This window comes from Xenopus tropicalis, chromosome 5 (genome assembly GCF_000004195.4).
Source record: "Xenopus tropicalis strain Nigerian chromosome 5, UCB_Xtro_10.0, whole genome shotgun sequence".
Taxonomy (NCBI): domain Eukaryota; kingdom Metazoa; phylum Chordata; class Amphibia; order Anura; family Pipidae; genus Xenopus; species Xenopus tropicalis.
Genome location: NC_030681.2, coordinates 45267099 through 45293886, shown reverse-complemented (window position 1 = coordinate 45293886; position 26788 = coordinate 45267099). Strand labels below are relative to the sequence as shown.

Below are 26788 nucleotides of genomic sequence, written 5' to 3'. Positions count from 1 at the left end.
GATGCAAGGGACTTTCCACCGGCAACTCCTATTGTTGCCAGTGGAAAGCCTTTTCAAGCGGTTTGTCACCCATGATAGCAGAGATCTAAAGTAAAGGTGGCCATACACGCACCGATAATATCGTACGAAACCTCGTTTCGTACGATATTCGGTGCGTGTATGGTATGTTGGCGAGTCGACCAATATCGCAGGAAGCTGCTGATATCGGCCGACTCGCCGATCGGACCAGTTTGAAAATTTTGATCGGGCGCCATAGAAGGCGCCTGACCAAAATCTCCCTTCAGCGCTGAATCGGCAGAAGGAGGTAGAAATCCTATTGTTTCTACCTCCTTACCTGCCGATTCAGCCCTGAATGGTGTGTGGCGGATCTGACGATGTTTCGTGCGACCGATGGTCGCACGAAACATCGTCAGATCGCCACGTGTATGGCCAGCTTAAGAAAATATTTGGCCAGACCAAAATCTGCCAAATCTTTAATCAAATTCACATAACCTCCATTAGCCTTTTCCATTTTCAACAAGGCACGCCTCTTTTGGGGTTTGCAAGATGGATTGTTGGTGAGAAATTAATTTGTATTGGTTTACTTTCATTTTCAGCACTGCTGGCTGATGAGCTTGCAGCAAATTATATAAAGCAGTTGGAGTTATGCCTTGCATTATGAACTTCTGTTTAAGCCTGTTTATAAAATGAGACTTGGAAGTGTTTGGGCTGAAGCAGGTGATTATGTACAACTTTTCTTTAAACATACTTTATTTTTTGAGAATTGCCCAGTTGGTGTCATTAAAACAGCTACCAGGAGTGGGGTTTGAACCCATGTGTATATATTTATATAATTATATATATTATATATATAATTAGATCTTAAGTCCAATGCCTTAACCACTCTGCCATCCTGGTGGGATATGTTGTGTTTTGCTCCTATGTAAGCTTATTCATGAATAGAGACTTGGAAGTGTTTGCTATAAAGAAACTTTATTTTTAGAGAATTATCCCAGTTGGGATAACAGTTACCAGGAATGGGTTAGAACCCATGCGGATATACATCTATTGAATCTTGCCTTAACCAGCAAGCCATCCCAGTGGGATATGTTGACTGCTTAACTAGATACAGAACCCTAGTTTGCATATTCAGTTCTGAGCAACATGCCCCTAAAATGACCAAATCTAAATAAAAAAAAAGATTGCCTTCTGCATTCCAAAACATAAAATTCACACGAAGGATTCAGTTAGGTTGAATGCAAAGCATTCAATTGTATAGAATCTTATCTGAGTTTTTCTTGAAAACGTTTCACCACTCATCCGAGTGGCTTCTTCAGTTCAAATGACTGGTAGGGAATTCCCCGGTATTTAAACTCTTGATGGTAGTAGAGTCACAGACATCCAATCACAATGGTTCCATTGGACTTGTTCAGTTAGGTGTTAGCTGAAACTGACAGGTGTAAGAAGGTATGATCCAATCACAATGGTACCAAGATTCTCATTGATGAAGGTGTTAATCCTTCAAAGTACATGACTGGAAGTGTGAACTGTTGTGAAACTGCCGGGGTAAGGATGTCAACGCGCCATTGTATGTTGGTGACAAGCGGTGTCTCAGGCCCCCTCCTCTGTTCAGGGATGGTTTTTCCAGGTTGGCATAAATGGCCTCTTTCACACCTCTTTCAAACCATCTGTCCTCTCGGTCCAAAATATGCACGTTACTGTCCTCAAAAGAGTGACCTTTTTCTTTGAGGTGTAGATAGACCGCTGAGTCTTGTCCTGAGGAGTTTGCCCGCCTATGTTGGGCCATTCTCTTACAGAGAGGTTGTTTTGTCTCCCCAATGTATAAGTCTGAGCACTCTTCACTACACTGGACAGCATAGACCACATTACTTTTCATGTGCTTGGGTGTTGGGTCTTTCGGGTGCACCAGCTTCTGTCTCAGGGTGTTGCTGGGTTTGAAAAACACAGGAATGCGATGTTTGTTGAAAATTCTCCTAAGTTTTTCTGATGTTCCAGCAACATATGGAATGACTATGTTGTTTCGCCTGCTGTGTTCCTCCCTTCTGTTTGTAGGTCTGGTCTTTCTGTTGGTCTTTGATTTGGTTTTGATGAAGGCCCAGTCTGGGTACCCACAAGTTTTCAGAGCTCCTTTTAGATGTTTATATTCTTTCTCCTTGGCCTCTGCATTGGATGCCACAGTTTCAGCCCGATGATGTAGAGTCCTAATTACACCCAGTTTATGTTCCAAAGGGTGGTGGGAATCAAACAGCAAGTACTGGTCTGTGTGGGTGGGTTTCCTGTATACTTCAATATCCAGGTCCCTCCCCTCTTTGATAACTATAGCACAGTCCAAAAAAGCCAGTTTGCTGTCTTTCACATCTTCCCTTGTGAACGTGATGTTTTTGTCCACCGAGTTTATGTGTTTGGTGAAGGCTGGAACCTCGCGTTCTTTAATTTTGACCCAGGTGTCATCCACATATCTGAACCAATGACTTGGTGTTGTTCCCTTGAAGGTGTCCAGGGCTTTCTTTTCCACTTCTTCCATGTAAAGGTTCGCTACAATTGGAGACACAGGCGAACCCATGGCACAGCCATGTTTTTGTCTATAGAAAACGTCCTTGTGCTTGAAGTAAGTGGTATTGAGACATAGGACCAGTAAGGAACAAACTTGTTCTGGGGTCAGCTTTGTTCTGCTGCTGAGGGTGGTGTCTTGTTTCAGCCGTTTCCTCACTGTATCAATTGCCTCGGCAGTGGGTATGCATGTGAACAGAGATGTTACGTCATAGGACACCATTGTATCATCGATCTCCAGCTTTAACTCCTTCACTTTTTTGACAAAGTCCATGGAGTTCTGAATGTGGTGTACTGTGTTTCCAACTAAGGGGGCTAAGATGTTGGCCACGTATTTAGCAATGTTATAAGTCACACAGTTAATGCTGCTGACAATTGGCCTCAAAGGGGCTCCTTCTTTGTGTATTTTTGGGAGTCCATATAGGCATGGAGTGGCTTCGCCTGGGTAAAGGCGACGGTACAAAGCTGGACTGATGACCTTTTCCTTCTCAAGGTGCTGCAAGCAGTCTATAACCTTCTTCTTGTAGTTGCTTGTTGGATCTCTCTTGAGTTGCTCATATGTGTCTGAATCGTTGAGCAGTTTGGACACTTTGGCATGGTAGTCTGATGTATTCAGTACCACTGTACACCTTCCTTTATCTGCTGGCAGGATGGTGACACTTGAGTCCTTGGCAAGTGATGTCAGAGCCCTCCTCTCTTGCAGACTTAGATTGGAAGGGGGAGCTTTAGCATTAGCTAGGGCTGCTGATACTTTTAACCGGATGTTTTCAGCCTCATCCACTGGTATCTTATTGTTGTGGATGGATGATTCTGTGGCTGTGATGAAGTCTACCACTGGTACATACCGTGGGGCCACTGCAAAGTTCAGTCCCTTGGCTAAGACATCCTTCTCTGGTTCTGTGAGTTCCCTGTCTGATAAATTCTTTACCCACAGATCCTTGATGTTCTGGCATGTCTTGTTTTCATCTTCCTTCCTCCCTGTTGATTTGTCCGTTCGCTGGGTGTTGTTGGTACGTGATAATAAACTGGTGAATTTGTTTATTTGCCTCTCCTTGCCCTTGGCATGTTGTGCAAGTTGCGCCCGCTCTGTGAATTCAACCACTCTTTGCAACGTCAGCACCGGTAGTTTTGCTGTCAGTCTCTGCTTTGCATTATCAAATTTATGAACCAGGACCTCAATTGAGAAGTTAGTCTGCCTCACCCGTTCATTTAACAGTTGTTTCTGGGCTTTCTGAAGGATCACCTTGGCCCTGTGACCTTTAACCGAAGAACCTAGACGTAGGCTGCATGGTGTGATTCCCTGATATCGGCATCGTAGGTTAAAACGAAGATGGTTTCTGTAATCCGCAAGTTTTCTGGCCGTCCTCTCATATTCCCGTACCAATTTTAGGGTATTCTCCCCAAATTGAGTAGCAATATGTCTATGAAGATTCTCATTCATCCAGGTCATGATATACAGTATCTAGTAGAATTAAGTCTAAAACAACTGGACTTTTCTGAGTTTTTCTTGAAAACGTTTCACCACTCATCCGAGTGGCTTCTTCAGTTCAAATGACTGGTAGGGAATTCCCCGGTATTTAAACTCTTGATGGTAGTAGAGTCACAGACATCCAATCACTTGAACTGAAGAAGCCACTCGGATGAGTGGTGAAACGTTTTCAAGAAAAACTCAGAAAAGTCCAGTTGTTTTAGACTTAATTCTACTAGATACTGTATATCATGACCTGGATGAATGAGAATCTTCATAGACGTATAGAATCTTGCAAAATGATCTAGGGCAGTGCTGTCCAACTTCTGTGGTACCGAGGGACGGAATTTTTTCGGCCTCCGTGGTGGAGGGCCGATAATGGAGGCTAGTTTTGGCCACTCCCCTTTTTGAAACCACACCCACTTGAAACCACACCCATGTTATCGCATGACCATAGCCATATTAATGGTGGTAGTACAGCAAAAACCTGCCATACTCTGCCTCCCCTACCCTGCCTGTGTGTGCCATTCTCTGCCTGCCCTATGCTGCCTCTGTGTGCCATACTCTGCCTTCCCTACCCTGCCTGTGTGTGCCATACTCTGCCTGCCCTACCCTGCCTGTGTGTGCCATACTCTGCCTGCCCTACCCTGCCTGTGTGTGCCATACTCTGCCTGCCCTACCCTGCTTGTGTGTGCCATACCCTGCGTGTGCCATACTCTGCCTTCCCTACCCTGCCTGTGTGTGCCATACCCTGCGTGTGCCATACTCTGCCTGCTCTACCCTGCCTGTGTGTGCCATACCTATGCTGCCTGTGTGTATGGCACACGCAGGCAGCCTACAGTGACACAATGCTGGCACTGCTCCTACAGTCTGCACAATAACTATATATTAAAAAACTTTTTAATTGCAGTACCACCACAGTATATGTTCTTTTTATAGTGTGCAGGGATTATTTGTGGGTTTCTGAGGTGTGAACAGGGGAACAATGTGGGGTTTACAGCCTGAGCCTGAGGTGTGAACACTGCAGGGGGTGAACAATGCAGAGATTAAAAGGTGTGAAAAATACATGGGATTACATTTTTAAACAATACAGGGGGATTACAGCCTAAATCTGAGGTGTTAACCATGCAGGGGGGCAGTTAATCTCAATACTGATACTATTTAAAGCTTACACAAAGGTAAGCCATCAAAGCAGCCAGACAGGTGGGGGGCCACAAAGAGGGGGGTCGCGGGCCGCCAGTTGGACAGCACTGATCTAGGGTTATTTCCATACTGAATTCTCAATTACAAATTTCTAAGCCAAACTGAAGTCTCAATTACACATTTCTAAAATATTACATACCTTTCAAAATCTAAAGTTGGAAAATGTTTAGCCAGATCAAAATCAAAAAGCCATATCTCCTATGAAATTTACATTACCATTATTACATTATTAGAAGCCATTCCCATTTTCAACAAGGCACGCCTCTTTTGGGGTTTGCGAGATGGATTGTTGGTGAGATATAAATTTGTATTGGTTTACTATCATTCTCAGCACTGCTGGCTGATGAGTTTGCAGCATATTTTAGAAAGCAGTTGGACTTTGTACAATACCGTGCATTGTGAACATTTCCCTTGTAAGTTTGTTCATGCCTTGGAAGCGTTTGCGCTGAAGCAGGTGATTATGTTCAACCTCTCTTTAAACTTGCTTTGTTTTTTGAGAATTGCTTCAATTAGGAATCATTAAAACAGCTACCAGGAGTGGGGCTCGAACCCACGCGGACATACATCCATTGGATCTTAAGTCCAACGCCTTAACCACTCGGCCATCCTGGTGGTTCGTACTGCCATAGTGTGGCTTAGTTGGATACAGAATCCTAATTTGCACATGCAGCAAAATACCCCCAAAATGGCAAAATCTTAAAAAAGATTGCGTTCAGCAATCCAAACCTTTAAATTCATGTGACCTTAAGGATCCAGTTAGGTTGAATACAAAGCATTCAGTCATACAGAATCCCGTAAAATGATTTGGGGTTCATTACATTTACAAACTGAATTCTTAATTATATATTTTAAAAATATCGCATACATTGCACAAGCTAAAAAAATAAAGTTGGAAAATGTTTGGCCAGACCAATATCTGCCAAATCTCTTATCAAAATCTCTTATCAAATTCCCCTTTCACCAAGGCATGACTCCTGTGGGGTTTGTGTGATTGATTTGTATTGGTTTATTTTCAGCTGTGCTGGTCGAGGAGCTTGCAGCATATTATAGAAAGCAGTTGACCTTTGTCCAATACCTTGTTCATGAAATGAGACTTGAGAAGTGTTTACGCTGAAGCAGGTGATTTTGTACAACTTTTCTTAAACATGCTTTTTTTTTTGAGAATTACTCCAGTTGGAAGTCAATAAAATGACTACCAGGAGTGGGGTCCAAACATACATGAATGTACATCTACTCAGCAATCTGGGTGGGACAAGCTGAGGGTGTTGTTGGATAACAAACCCTAATTTGCACATTCAATTTGAGAAAAATGCCTCCAAAACAGCAAAATCTAAGCAACATGATTGCCTTCAGCAATCCAAACTTTTGACAAAGCATTCAACCAAATAAAATCTTGGGGTTTCTTAAATTTCCAAACTGAATTCTCAATTATAAATTTCTAAAATATTGTGTGATAATTTGAAGTTGGAATATATTTGACCATACCAACATCTGTCAAATCTCTAATCAAATTGACATTACATTTATTAGAAGGCCCTTCAAGGCCTACAAGGCATGACTGTTGGTGAGGTATGAATTGGTGTTAGTTTACCTTCATTTTGATGAGTTTTTGATGAGTTTGAAGCCCATTATAGAAAGCAGTTTGATTTTGGAAAGTATCCTGCATGCTGACCTTTTCCAATAAAAGCTTGTTCATGAAACAAGACTTGAAAGCTTTTGTACTGAGGCAGGTGAGTATGCACACCTTCTCTTTAAAAAGCTTTATATTTCAAAAACTGCCCCAGTTGGGGTACTGTACAGGAGACTTTAAGAGCCCTAAGTGGAACTCAAACCCACACAGACACAAATCCATCAGACTTTGTGTCCAACATATTAACCACTTGGCCATCCTAGTTGGGTGTATTTGGGAGTTGTATTTGCAAGAATAAACTATCAGTATTAGATCCTGTTGTGGCTTCCGCCTGCCATCCCAAATGTAGGTTATCAGATATCAATGTAGGTAATCAGTGCTTATGTTGGCAGTAAGTGCCACTTGTTTTCCAAGGTGAAGTCACCAACTGAATGGCCCCAGCCGAGTGTTAAATAATCAACAGTATCAGAAAACATACAGAACAATAAAAAAACACTCCTTTCCTTAATATTCAGTTTACTTTAATAAATGTATTTTTTAGAATAAGAAAACATGGTTAATTACAAACACTTGTTTATTGGCAGTCTACTTGGCAACACTTAACAAAGATGGCAGCCTAGTCGCCTGGGCATAGGTCCAAGTCGATGTGATCCAAACATTGCCGAACCAAATATTCATAGGGCCATTTGGACAAAGAATTTGCTTTTTTGGCAATCATGCTGATCAAGTGTGCCCAGCTTTAATCAGTACATTGTTTGGAGGGAAAGGACATTTATTTCTTACTACCATAATAGTGCCTAGCAAATTTTAAAGTATTTTCCCCTGCATAACTTATGGGTTACTGTGGCCCTGCTCTAAATTGTGTCCACCACAATTGGACTAATGCTTCAAAACAGTTGCTATTACAAACTGGGAGTAAATACATTTTATTTTTTTAATACATTTTCAGAGTTGGGATTATGCCACTTCCAAATACACATTAAGAACAATGTTTGCTTTATATTCACTGGGCACAAGTCTGGTGCACCTACTGGCCCAACCAGGGCCGCCATCAGAAATCACGGGGCCCCTCACAACTAAATTTTCTAGGCCCTCCCACGCCCCCAATGGCCCCTCCCCCAGTGACCCCTCCCATCAATACAAAGTACACACAGACATTGGTAGCCAGGGCCCCCTAAGACATTGGTAGCCAGGGCCCCCCTAAGACATTGGTAGCCAGGGCCCCCCTAAAACATTGGTAGCCAGGGCCCCCTAAAACATTGTTGGTCCTCCCCCAAATTACTCATACTATGGCCCGCTCCCCGCTGCTTACCCCCCACAGTGTCCTCCTGCTTCCTCCAGGCCCCCCAAGCATCCTCCAGTTCCCCCCCCCAGTGTCCTTCTGCTTCCTCCAGGCCCCCCCCCCTTCATCCTTCAGTTCCTCACCGGTCCCCCTGCTGCTTCCTCCGGTTCCCCTGCTACTTCCTCCGGCTTCCTTGACGTCCACCGCTATGTCCCGCTGCTGTCTGCAGCATCTGCGCTTTTATAAAGGTTGCGCCCCGTGCGTGTGGCGTCACTACGCATGGGGCGCAACCTTATATAAGCGCAGATGGAGCGGAGAGCAGCGGGACATAGCGGCGGACGGCAGTAGTGACAGGGCCCGGACTCGATTAAAGGGGGCCCGAGCTAAGAAAACTCTAACACGGCCGGGCCCCCTTTAAAGTTAGAAACGTCCGGGCCCGGGATGACTGTCCCCCCTGTGCCCCCCTGATGGCGGCCCTGGGCCCAACCTATGGTGGAAACCCTGGAGCTACAAGCAGGCCCAGGGTGGCAATAGCTCCAAGGTTCCTCAGGATCAATAGGTGACCCATTCATAAGAACAGGCAGGATAGACTCACTGACATTTATGTGGAAGTGCAGGAGCACATTTGGACACAACTACCTTCATAAACTGATGTAATATGCACTCTCTGTTGAGAGCACCAACACCCGTTGTTGACTTTGTAAATAACCTCTAATATATCCTACACTTGGTAAAGCAACTTTCTGTCATACTGTGCCCTAACAGGGAAACAATCCAAAGCATTTACATTATACTCTTAGTCTTATCAACCAAGGGCAAAATAAGGAATTACTTACACAAGTTACATACAAACTATATATGAGCAATGTTAAAGTCAGCCCATTGTTTAACAATCTCTTATGTGGAAGTCACTAATATGTAATGTCAGTCAATAAAAATGTGCAGATTTGTATAATTTATCGCTATACATACATTCAAAGAGAATAAGGTACATGGAAAAATATATGTAGATGGAATTAGGGATGCGTCGAATCCAGGCTTTTTTTTGAAGGATTCGGTTTCGGCTGAATCTATGGTCCTGCCGAACTGAATTCGCATAAATTAGCATATGCTATTTAGCATTCAGAAAGGGTTAAATGGTTGGGGGGAAATTTCACGGTGATTTTTAAACCCTTCCAATCCTAATTTGCATATGCTAATTAGGATTCAGATTCAGTTCGGGATTCGGCAGAATCCATCGGGGTGGGGTTGGTGCATCCCTAGATGGAATACATTGGCATTTAAAAGTATCAAGAAACGGGATTCAGAAAGAAAAAAGATATATGAGAGTGATCATTAAAAAAGTGAGCCCTAGAAGTGAACCATATGTAATAAGACCTGAGAATGGTGTGACCTTTGATTTCCTGACTATTGCATTACTTGTGTTCAATATTCATAATCCTACCTTTGTTGTTTCTTTGATGGTATAACCATCTCTTTTGCTCTTTGGCACTATCTTTTTTTTGGTTTCTGTATCTTTCTTTATTTAATTAAAATTCAATTAAAAGACAATTAAAAAAAAAAAAAAAGAGAACCCTAAGGTAGGGTTAGCAATGGCTAAGCACTGGGGAGTTTGAGCAAAGCTGGTGGTTATGGGGTTAATGGAAATCAGAATGAGAGAAGTGAAGAGTAAGGGTGGCAAACGGTAATGGTGCTGGGGGGTAGAGGGGAAGACATGAATGTAAGAGGTATTCTGTCAATTTAAAAAAACTTTTTTTCACTGGAACTTAAATTGCCCATTTGAGACATCCATCCGACGTGTGGAATAATAAGCGGCTCTGCACTAATTACTAATTAATTTTGCTAAGGTATGGTCATAATGGGATCTACCAGCCCCCTCAACTGAATGAGCCCACTAAGCTACAACCAATTGCTGCATTACCAGCGAAAGGGGATTTGTCCCCCTTTAGCCTGCAAACCCCCCTCCCTTATTTTGCCATATATTAACAAGAAACCTAGTGTCTCAATTAAAATGAAGCACCCTGCAACCATTGACCCCCGGGCTCCTTTCTTCTTCTTTCTGTTATCTTTGTTTTTCTACCTATCTCTACGTCTTTAGGTTACCATGTCTTAAGTTTGTGGGTTCCAACCACTTTCTTTTTCCTATTACTCCTTACTTACTTTGGGCACATGGTCCAATATGTCTAGGAAATTACACAGATGATGTCACAATAATGTCATGGTACAGAGTGTAAAATTCTGCAAATTTATGAAGCTTAGTAATGATTTAATACTTTTCTGTAGCAGAGTAATATTCTGCCCTAAAAAAATGGTCACTTAGGAAAACCTGAGTATAACTCAGGACTGAGCCTGAAATTCTTATCTGCCTGAGCTTGCCCCAGAGTTAATGCTAGGACTGGGGAGTGTAAATTACTGGCGTCATTTTAGGCTTTATTTGAGGCACTAAAGTAAATACCTTTATAAATACAGTGATTAGCTATATCTAATAGATGATTTATATACTTGCATACTTGATGTTTTAAGCAACTTTGCAATATACATCAATTAAAAAATATGCAGCCTTTTCATAATTTTTATGTAATAATATGATTTGGAGCAGTTACCTAAGCCTAGCCCCCTGTTCTCTGATCTGACTGACTACTTTGAGACTCAAAAAAAAAATGTAACAATAGGCCTCAGCCTGCATCCTCCAAATCCCACAATTACCTGTACATGTAGTTCCTGCATGCTGTATATTGTGCATAAGTTATTTCAACATCAGTGTTTTAGACCCTCCTCCCCTGCCAGGATTTCAAATGATGTGGAAAGATAAGAACTGTTTTGCCGCTGGATTTTAACATATAAAAATGTTATTTATTCATACTTCTTGAAGGAAAAGATTACAGTGATAGGTATATAAGGGGTTTCTGTGTTGTGTGGGGATCTGTAACAAATTGGAGTTTCCCTTTAATGTTTGAGGAAGGACTGCAGTATAGCTGTATAAATTTAAAACCATGTTTAAAATTTTTTTTTTGGCTACACGCCCTGTTGTAAATTTGCAGGAAGTCACCTACGCTAATAATTATTGGGCTCTGGATGCAATAAAATGGCAACGGGGCGACGCGCGACTATTTATTTTGACGCCACGACTATTCTTTTGCCGCGTGACTATTTATTTTGACGCCGCGACTATTCTTTTTATGCGTGACTATTTATTTTGACGCCACGACTATTCTTTTGGCGCGTGACTATTCTTTTGACGGCCGGCGAATTTTTTTTGTGCAAATTTTTTCATCCGTTTCGTGAAACAATCCGCCAATGTCGAAAAGGGGAAATTCGCCGCAAATCCATGCCTGGCGAAACATTTCACCCATCACTACTGCTGAACACTCTAGATCAGTGATCCCCAACCAGTGGCTCGTGACCAACATGTTGATTCCCGGCCCCTTGGATGTTGCTCTCAGTGCCCCCAAACCAGGTAGTTATTTTTGAATTCCTGGCTTGGTGGCAAGTTTTGGTTGAATAAAAGAAGATTTACTACCAAATAAAACCCCTGTAAGCTGATAGTGTTCATAGAGGCTGTCTAAGAGCCAATCTTAGCCCTTATTTGGCACCTCATGAACTTTTATGATGCTTGTGTTGCTCTCCCTATTTATTTTACATTTGACTGTGGCTCACGAGTAAGAAAGGTTGGAAACCCCTGCTCTAGAAACAAAACTGTTAGGATAATGTCAGATAATTCTTTTTCTCCACTGGTGTATATACAGTGGCTTGCAAAAGTATTCGGCCCCCTTGAACTTTTCCACATTTTGTCACATTACAGCCACAAACATGAATCAATTTTATTGGAATTCCACGTGAAAGACCAATACAAAGTGGTGTACACGTGAGAAGTGGAACGAAAATCATACATGATTCCAAACATTTTTACAAATAAATAACTGCAAAGTGGGGTGTGCGTAATTATTCAGCCCCCTTTGGTCTGAGTGCAGTCAGTTGCCCATAGACATTGCCTGATGAGTGCTAATGACTAAATAGAGTGCACCTGTGTGTAATCTAATGTCAGTACAAATACAGCTGCTCTGTGACGGCCTCAGAGGTTGTCTAAGGCTGATGCCACACGAGGCGTAGGGCTGAAATTTTCGGCAAGCGTTTTTCCGATTGCCGAAAAAATCAGCCCTACGCCTGGTGTGGCATCAGCCTAAGAGAATATTTGGAGCAATAACACCATGAAGTCCAAAGAACACACCAGACAGGTCAGGGATAAAGTTATTGAGAAATTTAAAGCAGGCTTAGGCTACAAAAAGATTTCCAAAGCCTTGAACATCCCACGGAGCACTGTTCAAGCGATCATTCAGAAATGGAAGGAGTATGACACAACTGTAACCCTACCAAGACAAGGCCGTCCACCTAAACTCACAGGCCGAACAAGGAGAGCGCTGACCAGAAATGCAGCCAAGAGGCCCATGGTGTCTCTGGACGAGCTGCAGAGATCTACAGGTCAGGTGGGGGAATCTGTCCATAGGACAGCTATTAGTCGTGCACTGCACAAAGTTGGCCTTTATGGAAGAGTGGCAAGAAGAAAGCCATTGTTAACAGAAAACCATAAGAAGTCCCGTTTGCAGTTTGCCACAAGCCATGTGGGGGACACAGCAAATATGTGGAAGAAGGTGCTCTGGTCAGATGAGACCAAAATGGAACTTTTTGGCCAAAATGCAAAACTCTATGTGTGGCGGAAAACTAACACTGCACATCACTCTGAACACACCATCCCCACTGTCAAATATGGTGGTGGCAGCATCATGCTCTGGGGGTGCTTCTCTTCAGCAGGGACAGGGAAGCTTGTCAGAGTTGATGGGAAGATGGATGGAGCCAAATACAGGGCAATCTTGGAAGAAAACCTCTTGGAGTCTGCAAAAGACTTGAGACTGGGGCGGAGGTTCACCTTCCAGCAGGACCCTAAACATAAAGCCAGGGCAACAATGGAATGGTTTAAAACAAAACATATCCATGTGTTAGAATGGCCCAGTCAAAATCCAGATCTAAATCCATAGAGAATCTGTGGCAAAATCTGAAAACTGCTGTTCACAAACGCTGTCCATCTAATCTGACTGAGCTGGAGCTGTTTTGCAAAGAAGAATGGGCAAGGATTTCAGTCTGTAGATGTGCAAAGCTGGTAGAGACATACCCTAAAAGACTGGCAGCTGTAATTGCAGCAAAAGGTGGTTCTACAAAATATTGAATCAGGGGGCTGAATAATTACGCACACCCCACTTTGCAGTTATCTATTTGTAAAAAATGTTTGGAATCATGTATGATTTTCGTTCCACTTCTCACGTGTACACCACTTTGTATTGGTCTTTCACGTGGAATTCCAATAAAATTGATTCATGTTTGTGGCTGTAATGTGACAAAATGTGGAAAAGTTCAAAGGGGCCGAATACTTTTGCAAGCCACTGTACACCAGCCGAGAAAAGCCAATACACTAACTTCTGTACCTTCCACGTGTTTACTGACAAGCATGGGCATTGATTTTTTTAAAACAAGAAAAAAATATGTTTAGCACAAGTCCTATTCACTTAACTGGTATTGAGCTCAAAAAAAATACTCCCTTAAAAATACAAAAAGAGTTTAGAAAAATGTTTTAAAAAAATTTAAAAGTAGGTTTAACAGTGCAAAAGAGCAGATGCACCTTATAACAATAAAATCCCAGACTTCATTCGCTTAAAATGAACAGTCACAACAGAAGGAAAATTAGTGTTAGAGCAGTGGTAGGCTGCGACAGATCGGACGCTGTAAGGAAACCCGCAGGGCAGAATACACAATGGGTCCCATGGGTCAGGTCTCTGTTACCAGTTATCCAGAAAATCAAAGCCCGTCTTCAAGATAACATTGCTAGTGCTGGTCTGTAAAGAGAGATGGCAAATACAGTTAGAAGTCGCAATACCAATGGATGGCTTTGTGGTTTTACTGCTTAGTAATTTTAAAGTGACCAATGATTTCCAGTTGTATAAAACCTAAATATAGCTTTATAAAACACAGTGTGCATACGAAACAAAAATGGCAGACACATTACAATTATCCAAATCAACTGTTATTGCTTACTGGCAATCACTGGAGACAACTGCACCTTACATACATCACTGGCTTGTAAGAGAATAATGCTTAGAAATGATAAATTAGAAAATCCTTGGGCTCACAGGATATTACTTTACATATGAGAGGATATTATTCTGAGAAACATCATTATTTACTGAGAAGAGAAGCACATATAACAGATGGCTTTGCAACAAATCATAAATAGAAATAATATTGTTACATAATGCTCAGGGAATAATTTACTCACAGAAAAGGAACAGAGGAACCTTTCAAGCAGAACATATTAGAAATATCATCTCAAAAATAAAATATGTGGAAAATTCCTACATCCAGTACCTCACTGCTTAAGGAAGCATTTAGAAGCAGTGCTTTTTGGGAGCTCTGGTTCACTGGAAGGCTGAAACAAATTTACATTTATTATTGCAGCCCATAATATACTATTGAGAAAGGCTGAGGTTGCAGCCGAAACGTTAGGTTGATGTTGGAATAAATAATTTTTTTTCTTCAAACACTAAGTCCTGTGAGTGCGGCATTCTTCTTTTCCTGCTTGCTGTAATTTGTTCTAATACTGCACCCAGGCTTCCTGAGACTACATTTGACGTGAGTGCCTGTTGCCTTGGACTTTTTATATATATATACAACCGAATCACGATCCGCACTTCCGATAACCAATTCAGTCAGCTTGCTAAATTGCCCGGGTGCCACTCAGGGATACATTCACATTTCAAAAAGATTACTGCGAGTGCACTCCAGGGTCTTTTCCATAAAAACGATCTTTATTGTAATATTGCCATCTTATCAACGTTTCGGCTCTGGCCTAGAGCCTTTTTCAAGATACAATGGCCACATAAAAACTTTGCATTAAATACACCCAATGTTGCAGGCGTGTCCCAACTCCTCCCCAAACACCTCCCCCTCCTTTAAAGGGATGGTGTACTTTAAAAATCTCCCACAAAAAGGTATATAAAGTGAAAATAGTCTATCTCATACAGTTTCTAGTACTCCTCACCTTAACATTATCTTGTGCTCAAAAAACAATTAAACTGACAGTATACGGAGGGCCCTAGATACGGCTGTAGATAGGGTCAGTTCCCCGAATTCTGGGAGAGCAAAGGATCGGTTGATCTTTGCTACGAGATATAATGTTGCCTCCGAACAGATAAGTAAATTGGTAAAAACAAATTGGTCTATTGTAAAGGCAGACCGAGATTTGGCGAAGTTATGCCCTGAGCCTCCAACTATGGCCTATACAAGGGGCCATAATTTGCGTGATTTATTGGTGGTGACGGATCCTGTTAATAAAAAACAGGATGCAATGTGGCTAAAAGGGAATAAACCAGGGTGTTTTAAATGCCCAAGTTGCACATCATGCAGATTTATGACTCCAGGCGAATATTTTCGCCACCCACAGACAGGACAGAAGATTAAGATTAAACATCATATTACATGTACCACAACATATGTGATCTACATGGTGACTTGTCCATGTGGATTGTCATATATTGGAAAAACAGACCTAACTCTTCGTATTCGGATGGACGGACATAGGTCTGCAATAAGTACTGCCTTTCGTGATCAAAAAACAGTGAAGCCAGTGGCTAAACACTTTTTGGAAGTGGGACGTAGATTACCTACATTTAAGTATATAGGGATAGATCATGTCCCGGCCCCTAGACGAGGAGGGGATAGAGCCCGAATTCTGTTACAGCGGGAAACGTACAGGATTAAAAGACTGGGGACACTGGCCCCAAAGGGGTTGAACGAATACTGTCAGTTTAATTGTTTTTTGAGCACAAGATAATGTTAAGGTGAGGAGTACTAGAAACTGTATGAGATAGACTATTTTCACTTTATATACCTTTTTGTGGGAGATTTTTAAAGTACACCATCCCTTTAAAGGAGGGGGAGGTGTTTGGGGAGGAGTTGGGACACGCCTGCAACATTGGGTGTATTTAATGCAAAGTTTTTATGTGGCCATTGTATCTTGAAAAAGGCTCTAGGCTAGAGCCGAAACGTTGATAAGATGGCAATATTACAATAAAGATCGTTTTTATGGAAAAGACCCTGGAGTGCACTCGCAGTAATCTTTTTGAAATATATATATATATACAACTTCATTTCTTTTAGTGATATTGTAAAAGATCATATCTTTGGAGCTTCCCTGTAGCCCCTGCGGGTATAGCCCCAGGAGGTATTTTAAATATGTTCATAATTGTATCAGGGCAAAATACATACTCATGAATTCTTAACCAATAGATAGTTTATATCATATTATGTGACCTATTAAAGAATCTTATCGAACTGGAATATATATATCAGTAAATACAGGTATAGGACCCATTATCCAGAATGCACGGGACCAAGGGTATTCCGGATAAGGGGTCTTTCCGTAATTTGGATCTCAATACCTTAAGTCTACTAAAAAATCAATAAAACATAAATTAAACCCAATAGGATTGTTTTGCATCCAATAAGGATTAATTATATCTTAGTTGGAATCAATTACAAGGTTCTGTTTTATTTCTACATAGAAAAAGGAAATCAGTTTTAAAATTCTGAATTATTTGATTAAAATGGAGTCTATGGGAGACGGGCATTCCGTAATTCTGAGCTTTCTGGATAAAGGGTTTCCGGATAAGGGGTCCGATACCTGTATTGGCAAAAAAATGGCAATTTTCTATTTAAGATTACCCAAAGGCACATTGTACTAAAAAAGTATATTTTTATGAAAATGGTTTACTTACACGAAGAAGGCTTTACATATGAGCTGTTTTATGCAATATATTTTTATAGAGACTCCTGCCCCAAGTCTGTAGGAACTAGTGAGCTAAATGCAACCACCGCAACGAGCAAGTGTATAATGTGCACGTGCGCACTGACATTGTGGGGGGGCCTAGAAGCGCACAGTTTGGAAATCTGGTGCTGATTGTTAGGGGGTATAGCTTTCCTTTAAATAAATCTATTTGTAATATCTGACACAATGATACAGACCCCACCAACAAAAAGATGATATGAGCAGCAGTAGATGGGTTGTTAGGATAAATGTGATATTCAGATTACGCAGTGGTGCATTTTGTTCAACTGTTCCATCAGTGGCATTAGTCTGTGTAGAGCAATGGACGTGAAGGCTGAACTGATTGCAGTTCAATTAAAATGCAGTGCTAACCTGCAACATGTATTTATTAGACATGTCCCTGAGTTTTCAAGTGATCTGGTCACAGTGCCCTCCATGTTTGAGACAGACACATTTTACGTTGATTTACCCCTCTGCTCCTCAGTGTAAAATTTAAGGGGGGGGGGGATTAAATAAAACTGTGTCTTTGACCCAAACATTATGGAGGGCACTGTATATAAATATAGGGGAAAAAACGTTATTGGTGCCACAAGGCATGAAGATGTGTAAAGCGCAGTGACCACAATGCAGATTTTTCCAACACTGACATTTTCATACCAACCTGTGAAAAGAGCTGAGGCTCTATGGAGAAATAATCATCAATATCTGGTTCCATTTTGGCTTCAGATAGTACTTGGTTATCTGGCTGCTTAAGAAGAACACTATCTACAGAGCTAACAGGAGACTGGCTTGGCTTTGTTTCATCCAGATCCAGTCTAAAAGAGGTTAAAATGTGGTCTGTTGTTTTTGGCTGCTTGGTCACAACATGTGGTTTCTCAGATCCTTCTTTCTGAAATAAATCTTGCCTGTGGTAGTTTGGAATTGGTTTGTCTTGTTCTCCCAATGGCTTTATTTGGCTTGGGGTTGTTGAGGGCAAATCTGATTGGAAACCTTCATTGTTGAAACGCTTTGGGTTTATCTTCCTAAAGGCTGACTCCTCATGCTTTCTCGTTGGTGAATTGCCAGTTGACTTGGCAAGTTGGTTTCCATGAGGTGTTTCTGTTAGTTGGGTGTTTTGCTCAGCAGGTTTCAGTGGTTGCTTTGTTTCTGTCTGTTTGGGGCTACTGGAAGTATGTTGATCATATAATGAAGATGAACTGTCTATTTCACTCTACCACAAATGAAAAACAAAAATAGGCAGTCAGAAATAGTCATTCTTGTTTGCAACACCACTAGGTTTGAGGTTTTTAAGGTACATTGCTCCCATCATCCCATTTCAGAAATACTGGCCGTTTAATTGTACTTTTAATTAAGTACTTAAAGGAATAGTAACACCAAAAAATGAAAGAGCTTTAAAGTAATAAAAATATAATGCACTGTTGCCCTGCACTGGTAAAACTGGTGTGTTTGCTACAGTAACACTACTATAATTTATATAATAAGCTGTTGTGTAGCCCCGGGGGCAGCCATTCAAGCTGGGAAAAAGGAGAAAAGGCACAGGTTACATAGCAGATAACAGATAAGCTCTGTAGAATACAATAGTGTTTTATCTGTTATCTGCTATGTGCCTGTGCCTTTTCTCCTTTGAATGGCTGCCCCCATGGCTACATAGCAGCTTATTTATATAAATTATAGTAGACTTTCTGAAGTAAACACACAACTTTTACCAGTGCTGGGCAGCAGCACATTATATCTTAGTTACTTTTATACACTTTCATTTTTTGGTGTTACTGTTCCTTTAAGTAGCCTTAAGGCATGATGCCCCATATTATGGAAATACCAGAGAACCCTGGGTCCCAAGCACTGTGTATTGATCCCAAGCATGTACAATCATGGACTGCACTGTTCTAGAGTATGCAGGGTGCTCTGCCTTACACAGATATTTAAGCACTGGTTGAATACACCTTTGGTTTTAACTTTTTTTTTCTACAGGAAAAAGGTAGCAAATAAGCTTTCAGTAAAGAAACAGCAAGCAATGTGTGCTGCTTTGCCAATTAAGAGGGGAAGGCTGCCAAATCTATATTTACACATTATTCAGCTCATAGGAATGCATACTATGTCCCTGGCATGTGTGCCCTGCTGTGCTCACAAGTAATGGTTTAGCTTGGCAGGTTCAATGAGGATAAACAGCTGAGAACTATCTATCTGAAAAATCCTATAATGAAATAAACTGGAGACAGACGGACAGAGCGAGGGGGATAATGACTTTTTCTAATAAAATCAGTTTGACTTGAATATAAGGCGTATCTGAAAGTTATCTTTATGCAGCAATAAGCAAAGGATATGCTCTCAAGTCATATTGTTTTCTGATCTAAGGTTTTCTGTTTCAGTCCAGGCACACCACACTCCCTTTAAAATCCCAAAAATCAATAAGTTCATAGAATTTGCCCTATTTCTCCAGATCACAGGCTCTGTTCTGCCCATCAAGATAATTTCTTTACTTCAGGATCAGTCACTAACTTTTCCTCTTCCTCTCCTCAGTTACAATAGCCCTTCATGCCCTGGGGCACCTGTCAAATCTTAAAATACTGTTTGTATTGTATTTGTTTCTCCCCAAATCTCACTGCACATTTATGCAATATGTATTACCCTTACATTTGGTTACACCTCCTGGAATTGCTATTGCATGAACAATATACTGTTGCTGCTGATGTCCCTGTGTTTTCATGCATCAGGGTTTAAAATAGAAATTTAGCAGTCACTAAGAAAAACAAACAGCTGGAAAAACAAAATATGCATTAAAGTTGGGACAGATATAAAGACTGTACAGACTGTACACGCACTCTGCAATACAAACAGACAAAGTGTTCTGTTTTTCTAAGTGTGCAAAGTCTAAAGTGATGCTTGTGAAAAGATATAAATATGTTTAGTTTTATTTTCAGGAGCTCATCATAGGTGCAAGTTACAGTTTCCTATGACATTTTACACAGGCTACGGTATTCCTAAAAATGGCTTGCTATTACTGCTTGCATGGCAAGGGGGTGTTCATCCACAGCCGCACTGTAACTGAAAAGCATAAAGTTCTAATGTCCTCACAGAATTTATTTAGCATCTAACAGGAAATGGATTCCACTGCCACTGGTATAATCTATAGAGGAAGCAGACCCCACAGTCCCCCCAGTGGGGGGGCTGACCGTGGAGTCTAGCTGCTCTCCTATCTGACTACGAGCAGGCAGGGATTGAGGAAGGCAAACAAGCAGGTAGTTGGGTAGGATTTGCTGTGTACGCCAGGCATATTGCTTGCCCCAGCTGAAAATTCAAGAAAATTAGTACTTAAATATCTTTGTAAATGTATTTTAATGGAAATAAAGTACACTGCCTGGGGATCATGTGCTATACTTTAAGATTTAATGGCAAAAGAGCTGTGGCACACGGGGAGATAAGTCGCCCGTGACAAATCTCCCTTGTCGCGGGCAACTAATCTCCCTGATATGACATCCCACCGGCGAGAAAGTAAATCGCCGGTGGAATGGCATACGCAGGGCCAGCGATTTGCCGAGAGAGGCGTATGCCATCCCACCGGCGATTTACATTCTTGCCGGTGGGATGTCATATCGCCCGGTGGGATGTTGTGGGCGACTAATCTCCCCCTCAAGCCAACTTTGCCGATTTTGGCAAATCGCCGGCGCCGCGTATGCCATCCCACCGGCGATTTACATTCTCGTCGGTGGGATGTCATATCGGGGAGATTAGTCGCCCATGACAAGGGAGATTTGTAGCGTGCGACTAATCTCCCCATGTGCCTCAGCCCTAAGGGCTCTGGCACACGGGGAGATTAGTCGCCCGCGACAAAACTCCCTGTTCGCGGGCGACTAATCTCCCCGAGTTGCCTTCCCCTGCCATCCCACCGGCGAAAATGTAAGTCGCCGGTGGGATGGCACACGCGGGGGCGCGATTTTGCGCAAATCGCCGAAAAAGCCTCGCGAGGCAACTTCGGCGATATGCGTGAAATTTTCGCTGGTGGGATGGCAGGGGAAGGCAACTCGGGGAGATTAGTCGCCCGCGAACAGGGAGTTTTGTCGCGGGCGACTAATCTCCCCATGTGCCAGAGCCCTAAGTGTGCTAGAGATTACAGGTATAGAATCTATTATCTAAAATGCTTAGGATCTGGGGTTTTCCAAATAAAGGGTTTTCAGATAAGAAATCCCATACCTGTACCACTAATCCAAATGTATAATGTGCTTTAGATGATATATATAATGTGTTGCAGATTTTATTAATGACACTGCCCAGGCAGTATAATATGCTTGGCGAGCCAATGCTCACTGCCCTCACTGTACCATGTACTTGGGGTGTCAGTATCCATTGATCTCACTATATGAGGTGTTATGGATTTCAGTTCCCAGTTCATCTAACTATATAATGTGTGAGGATGCCAGTAACCCTTTATCTAGTTTTACAGTAAGCTTGGCATACCAGTACCCACTGACCTTGTTTTATAAAGTGGCATGATATGCCAGTTCCTACTGGTACCATTGTCACATATAGGGGCTGATTCACTAAAGGTCGATAAGCGGTATTGCATGTTTTTTTGCGTTAAAATTGACTCGATAAATAAGTACCCATTCATCAAAGTCTTTTCGCATGCGTTAAGACGCATATCGCATGTACTAAATAAGTCATGATCGCAATGCGTTAATTTTAACGCATTGTGTTAATTCTCGCATAGAAATAATACTAACGCATGATTCACAAACACATAAGAAGCGTTAGATGCGCTAAATATCGCATTAGTCTGTGCGAAAATTAACACCTACTTGGGGCAGGCGGTACTTAAAGAAAATTGTGGTTTGTGAGCTTTTGGCAACGCAACATGGACTTTGCAGTGGGATTTTTTCAAGTATGTGTTGGCCCTAGAGTGATGCAGCCTCCAGTTTTCAGGGAAATGGTCATTTGCAGAAAAGTAGTTTTACAAACGTAATGGTTACGTGCGTTAAATTGTGCGCTAATATAGCAAGCGGTGAAATATCAGTGAAATCGCGGAAGTTGCCTTGAGAGGAAACTTCTGCAATTTTACTGAAATCGCGCTGCCGCGTATGCCACCGGCGATTTACATTTTCGCTGGTGGGATGGCATTTCGGGGAGATTAGTCGCCCGCGAACAGGGAGATTTGTTGCGGGCGACTAATCTCCCCGTGTGCCAGAGCCCTAATAGTGGGTGCTTTCTAAGGATATGCAAATAACAAACAAACAAAGGAAAAGACAAAGATGAATATTCATAGTGAGCTTGCACCTGCTAGAAGACTATAGAAATCTTATAGTAAGGCACCCAGTTGGCATGCCAGGCCAAATTTTTGGGATCTATGTGCCTTCCTCTGTACCTGCTACTCTTTCATTTCTAGTGGCACTCAGGCCAAGGTATCTGACTTACTTCAGTCCAACATTAAAATTACTGGGCAGGGGGTATGTGCCTGGTCCCAAGCTGTTTGTCCGCACCTATTATGAAACTTGTGGTCTACTCAGTAATCTCCCTAGGGGTTCCCAGCAATCTGTCCATACTCTGCTTTATTCTCCCTAAGAAAGGTGACATGTTGGTGTAAGCTATAGGACAGTGTACTGCAACATTGTTTACATACAGGTTGCCATGAAAGCTGGCTACTTTTTCATCTCACCTTGCTGATAGATATTCTGGGGAGACCACTGGGCCTGCCTTCCATCTGGAGTATATCGATTATAAAATAATGCCTGTTTAGATAGGGGTATTTTCTAATATTTATCATATGAACTACAGCATCATTGTTGTGAGCCTTATCCAGAGCTCAGACCAGAGGAATGCAATAAGCCTTAAACCTATTTCCCAAAACATCTACAGACTTCCGTTTCTTCACTTTAAACAGAGACATCTCTCCTCATTTATTTATAAAGGCTAAAACATAGAGAAAAAAAACAGAAACGGGCTGTCATGGCATGTAAGAGAGCAAATTGTGCTTGGGCAGCAATCCAGTCACCATTGAGTGTTCACTAAATGCTAGCCAAATTGCTTCTTGGAACACTGGTATAAATTCTCAATGAAATATTAAACAGATGAGTGTGAAATAAAGGATAGGTTTTCATGGTTAAACGAAAAAAAAAAAAAAAAAAAAAGGAGTCAAAAACAAGTAACTGCCAAAAGCAAAGGGTCCACCAGAGGGCAGTTTCTAATTGAAGACATTTGTATAAAGACAAACAAGCACATGATTAAAAGAATACTGTCATGGGAAAACATGTGAAAAATGTGTTTTTCAAAAGCACAAACAGATTTTTGTTATATTTAATTATGAAATTTCACGTGGGGCTAGCCATATTCTTCATTTGCCAGGGTGCCACAGCCATGTGACCTGTGCTCTGATGAACTTCAGTCACACTTTACTGCTGTGCTTTAAGTTGGAGTGATATCAGTAACACGCCGTTCAGCAAAACAGCAGACTAATTTGCATAATGGAAGTGTGTGCGATTTGTCGCGGCAACGCAATTTTATTCTATGGGTGGAAAGTTGCCGTGACTGAGTTAATTAAAAGTTGTGGCGACCCCATGGCTTGTTTACAGACATGGGGAGACTCACCTACTCACCTCCTTTCACTATAATCTCAAAATATAAAACAATACCCAGTGTGGACATCGACCATGGAAAAGCAATACGACTTTTGATAGGCCAACACCCCCCCCTAACAAAACTAAAAGCAATAACCTGTCCATTGTATATAGTTAAAGTTAACCTGTTTTTAAGAATATAAAAGAAGGGGACCTAGGGTAGCCCTCTACGGGAACCCCCAAGGCCCCCCATAGTATGCTTCCAGACTACTGACTAATGGATAATTTTTACTTTATTTTATCATAAAGCTTCATTACATTATGATTTTGCTCTTCTGTAGACACTATGACACTTGTATAGTAGCCTGTATGTTTTATGCCCAATTTGAAATAAAAAATATATTGAAATAAAAAAAAAAGTTGCGGCGACTAATCGCCCTGTGTTTCTTCACCCTTAAAGCTTATACAAAATTAAGCAGTTACAGCAGCAAGACAAATGGGTGGCCACAAATGGGGGGCTGCAGGCCAGATGTGGCTCACAGGCCACCAGTTGGACAGCACTGCTTTAATACATAAGAATAGCAGATCATCTTAAAATTCTGTGACCTGCATAAAAAGCATTTGTTCTGTGGCCTTGTCCTGTTATGTGGCTATCAAGCTCCTAGATGACATCTAATATTTTAATACTGTGCAGTAGCCAAGCAGAAGAACCAGTGGGGGTTCACTAAAAAAAAACAACCCTTCGCTATACAGTATACCAGTATTGCTCAGTGCATTGAAATGCAAAATCAAAAACCCTAATTGCACGTTACTTCATATTTGTCACTTTAGCATAGATACACTTTGAATTTCAGAGTCAGATAACTGAGCCTATTGACGGGTTGTTTCTATTGTTGTATAACACACATTGTACTGTGATGATGGAGTGGGGGTGGCAGCAGATTTACTGCATAGAATAACAGCACCCACTGTTGCCTCCATTGTGCAAGTCTAACCTGACAAAGGGGCAGTTAAATAGTAGCGACTGCACACCTGTTTCCTTATTATATATATAAAGCAGCAGGACTGTACTCATTCTGGGGCTCTCTGTAGGTCATTCTAGGACATACAAGGTTAATATATATGTGTATAACAGACAAAATCAATTAATAAGCTGTAAAATATGTTCTTATAGTCAGTGCTTTAGCACCTCACTTGTATCCCAAATTGAAACTCTCCTATTATAATAATAATGCACTTCCTGTTACAGTATAAGAAGATATTAAAAGTTATGTGTCAATTCCAAGACCTAAAATTCCAAGAACTGGGCATGCATACTGTTGTCTTTATATGGCCATGGAACTACTTTGTGACTTCTAATATCCTTGTATTTTACAATGGGGGGTACATTATTCCCCACAGACAGACAAAGACTGGCCCTCTGGCTTTGTAGAACTATAACTTGCAGCTAGAGAGGGTGTATGGAGCCCCAGCAGTACTGTGTATGTGCAGATGTACAGAGAGACAATGCTAACATATAGCAGGTCTATGAAAGAATTTAGCCCCTGCTGTCAGGTAATATAATATACATACCTCCTCCTCCATAAAGTGCCCAAGCTTGTGCTGTGGGTGAGTCCTGAGAATGGGGCAGCAGGACACCCCCTGGCAGTGCTGGCACCCTCCGGCTCCCCTGCGGAGCGCACCCCGGCTCTGGGCATCTGCCATACTCTTGCCTGTGGCACTATCCCGCTCCCCGGGCTGTACTATCCGCTCCCCGGGCTGTACTATCCGCTCCCCGGGCTGTACCCTCCGCTCCCCGGGCTGCACAATCCGCTCCCGCTCCGGCCCGTAGCGCAGCCTCATCCGCTCCTTGTCCTGCATGATCTTCTTGGCCATGGAGTTCAGAGAGGAGAAATAGGCAAAACGGTTCCTCTCCTTTTCGTCTAGGGTCATGTTCCCAGATGTGCAAGCAGTCCGGGCTGCAGCTATCGCAGCTGCCATAGAAGCCATATCTCCGCTCTAGCTGAGCCCCTGCGAGTATGCTGCCTGGTTAGAGCCTTGTGTATCCTTCCGAGGCTGATGCCCCTCTGGTCTTCTCTCCGCCTCTGTCCCCAAGCAACGCGCCCTTCCCTTCGCCTTTTTACTCCCTCCTAGTGTGAGAGCGCAGCCCCCGGTGCCACAGCCCTATAAAGCCTAAAACATCACTTGGTTAGAAATGCTGTATTTTATATAGTGAATATGCTGCACCAGCCCAGAGTGCAGATGTTCAGCATCTCATTTCTGTGATTAATTAATGCTTTTCTAGTTTTGCCTCCTTTATTTAAGCTTTACGTTACTTCTATTTATTTGTGGGCAACTGGGAAACGTGATAGTGCAGTGGTTGGCAAGGCAGGGGAACTAGGGGACTATCTGCAGTACTATATTCTCCCTATAATTATATTGGTTTCCTCCCACACTCCTAAAGCATACAGGCAGGTTCATTGGCTCCTTACAATAGTGGTTGTGATAGATTTTTATCTCTAGTCCTGTATAAATAAATGATGAAATAGGTTCTAACAATTTATCAGATTTGTTTGACCTATTTTAGATAACCTTGGAGTGAACATTGGATTAAAGATAATTTATTATTGTTAAAACCATCTCTGATCCTAATGGTGGCCATACACACCCTAGGCAACCAGGCCAGTCAGCCCTCCCACTGGGCAACCGTGCATGCACGCGCAAACCAGCTGAAGATGGGCGAAGGAATTAAGGTTTTCGTACGATAATATTGGTGCATGTATGGTCACCTTTAAGGGCACCTATCACCCTGATGGATAATAAAGCCCGCACTCCACTCTGGCGGACAGCCATGTCATGGCACAGACATAAAAGGGAAGGGAATGCACATCTGTATGACATAGGTAGGTGAGTTGCATCCACTGCTACTACATCACATGCATGTACATCAGGGGGCTCAAACTCAATTTACCTGGGGGCCGCAGGAGGCAGAGTCAGGATGAGGCTGGGCCGCATAAGGGATTTCACAAAAAATTGGCTTTCAAGGGATAATGCAAGGCACGGCGGGCGGGAGCTGCTGATTGCGGAAATGACGTTATGCCATCATATCGTTTTGTGTGCACAATTAGCTGCTAAGGAGCTAATTGTGCACACAGAATGTCTTCCCATAATAACTGTTATGATGGCATAACGTCATTTCCGCAATCAGCAGCTCCCGCCCGCCGTGCCTTGCATTATCCCTTGAATCGCAATAAAA

At 42.1% G+C, this 26788-nt stretch overlaps 1 protein-coding gene and 1 non-coding gene across 2 annotated transcripts; both read right to left on the bottom strand.

Moving 5' to 3' along the window:
• Positions 1–5750: 5750 nt before the first annotated feature.
• trnal-uaa lies at positions 5751–5833 on the bottom strand. Its single transcript has one exon. It is a non-coding gene; the product is annotated as a tRNA-Leu (tRNA).
• A 7672-nt stretch (positions 5834–13505) lies between these two features.
• c1orf198 (chromosome 1 open reading frame 198) lies at positions 13506–25668 on the bottom strand. The gene is made up of 3 exons (XM_002934461.5): positions 25126–25668; positions 17667–18215; positions 13506–14018 (listed from the first exon to the last, which is right to left on the bottom strand). The coding sequence occupies exons 1-3, from the start codon at positions 25540–25542 to the stop codon at positions 13962–13964; spliced, it is 1023 nt and encodes a 340-aa protein (XP_002934507.2). The 5' UTR covers positions 25543–25668; the 3' UTR covers positions 13506–13961.
• Positions 25669–26788: the final 1120 nt, after the last annotated feature.

Coding starts and splice junctions, on each gene's coding strand:
- c1orf198 (XM_002934461.5), bottom strand. CDS start 25,542: ATGGCTTCTATGGCAGCTGCGATAGCTGCAGCCCGGACTGCTTGCACA. Junction 18,216..25,125: donor GGCACTTTATGGAGGAGGAG/GTATGTATATTA, acceptor CATTTGTGGTAG/AGTGAAATAGACAGTTCATC. Junction 14,019..17,666: donor AGCCTCAGCTCTTTTCACAG/GTTGGTATGAAA, acceptor CTCTCTTTACAG/ACCAGCACTAGCAATGTTAT.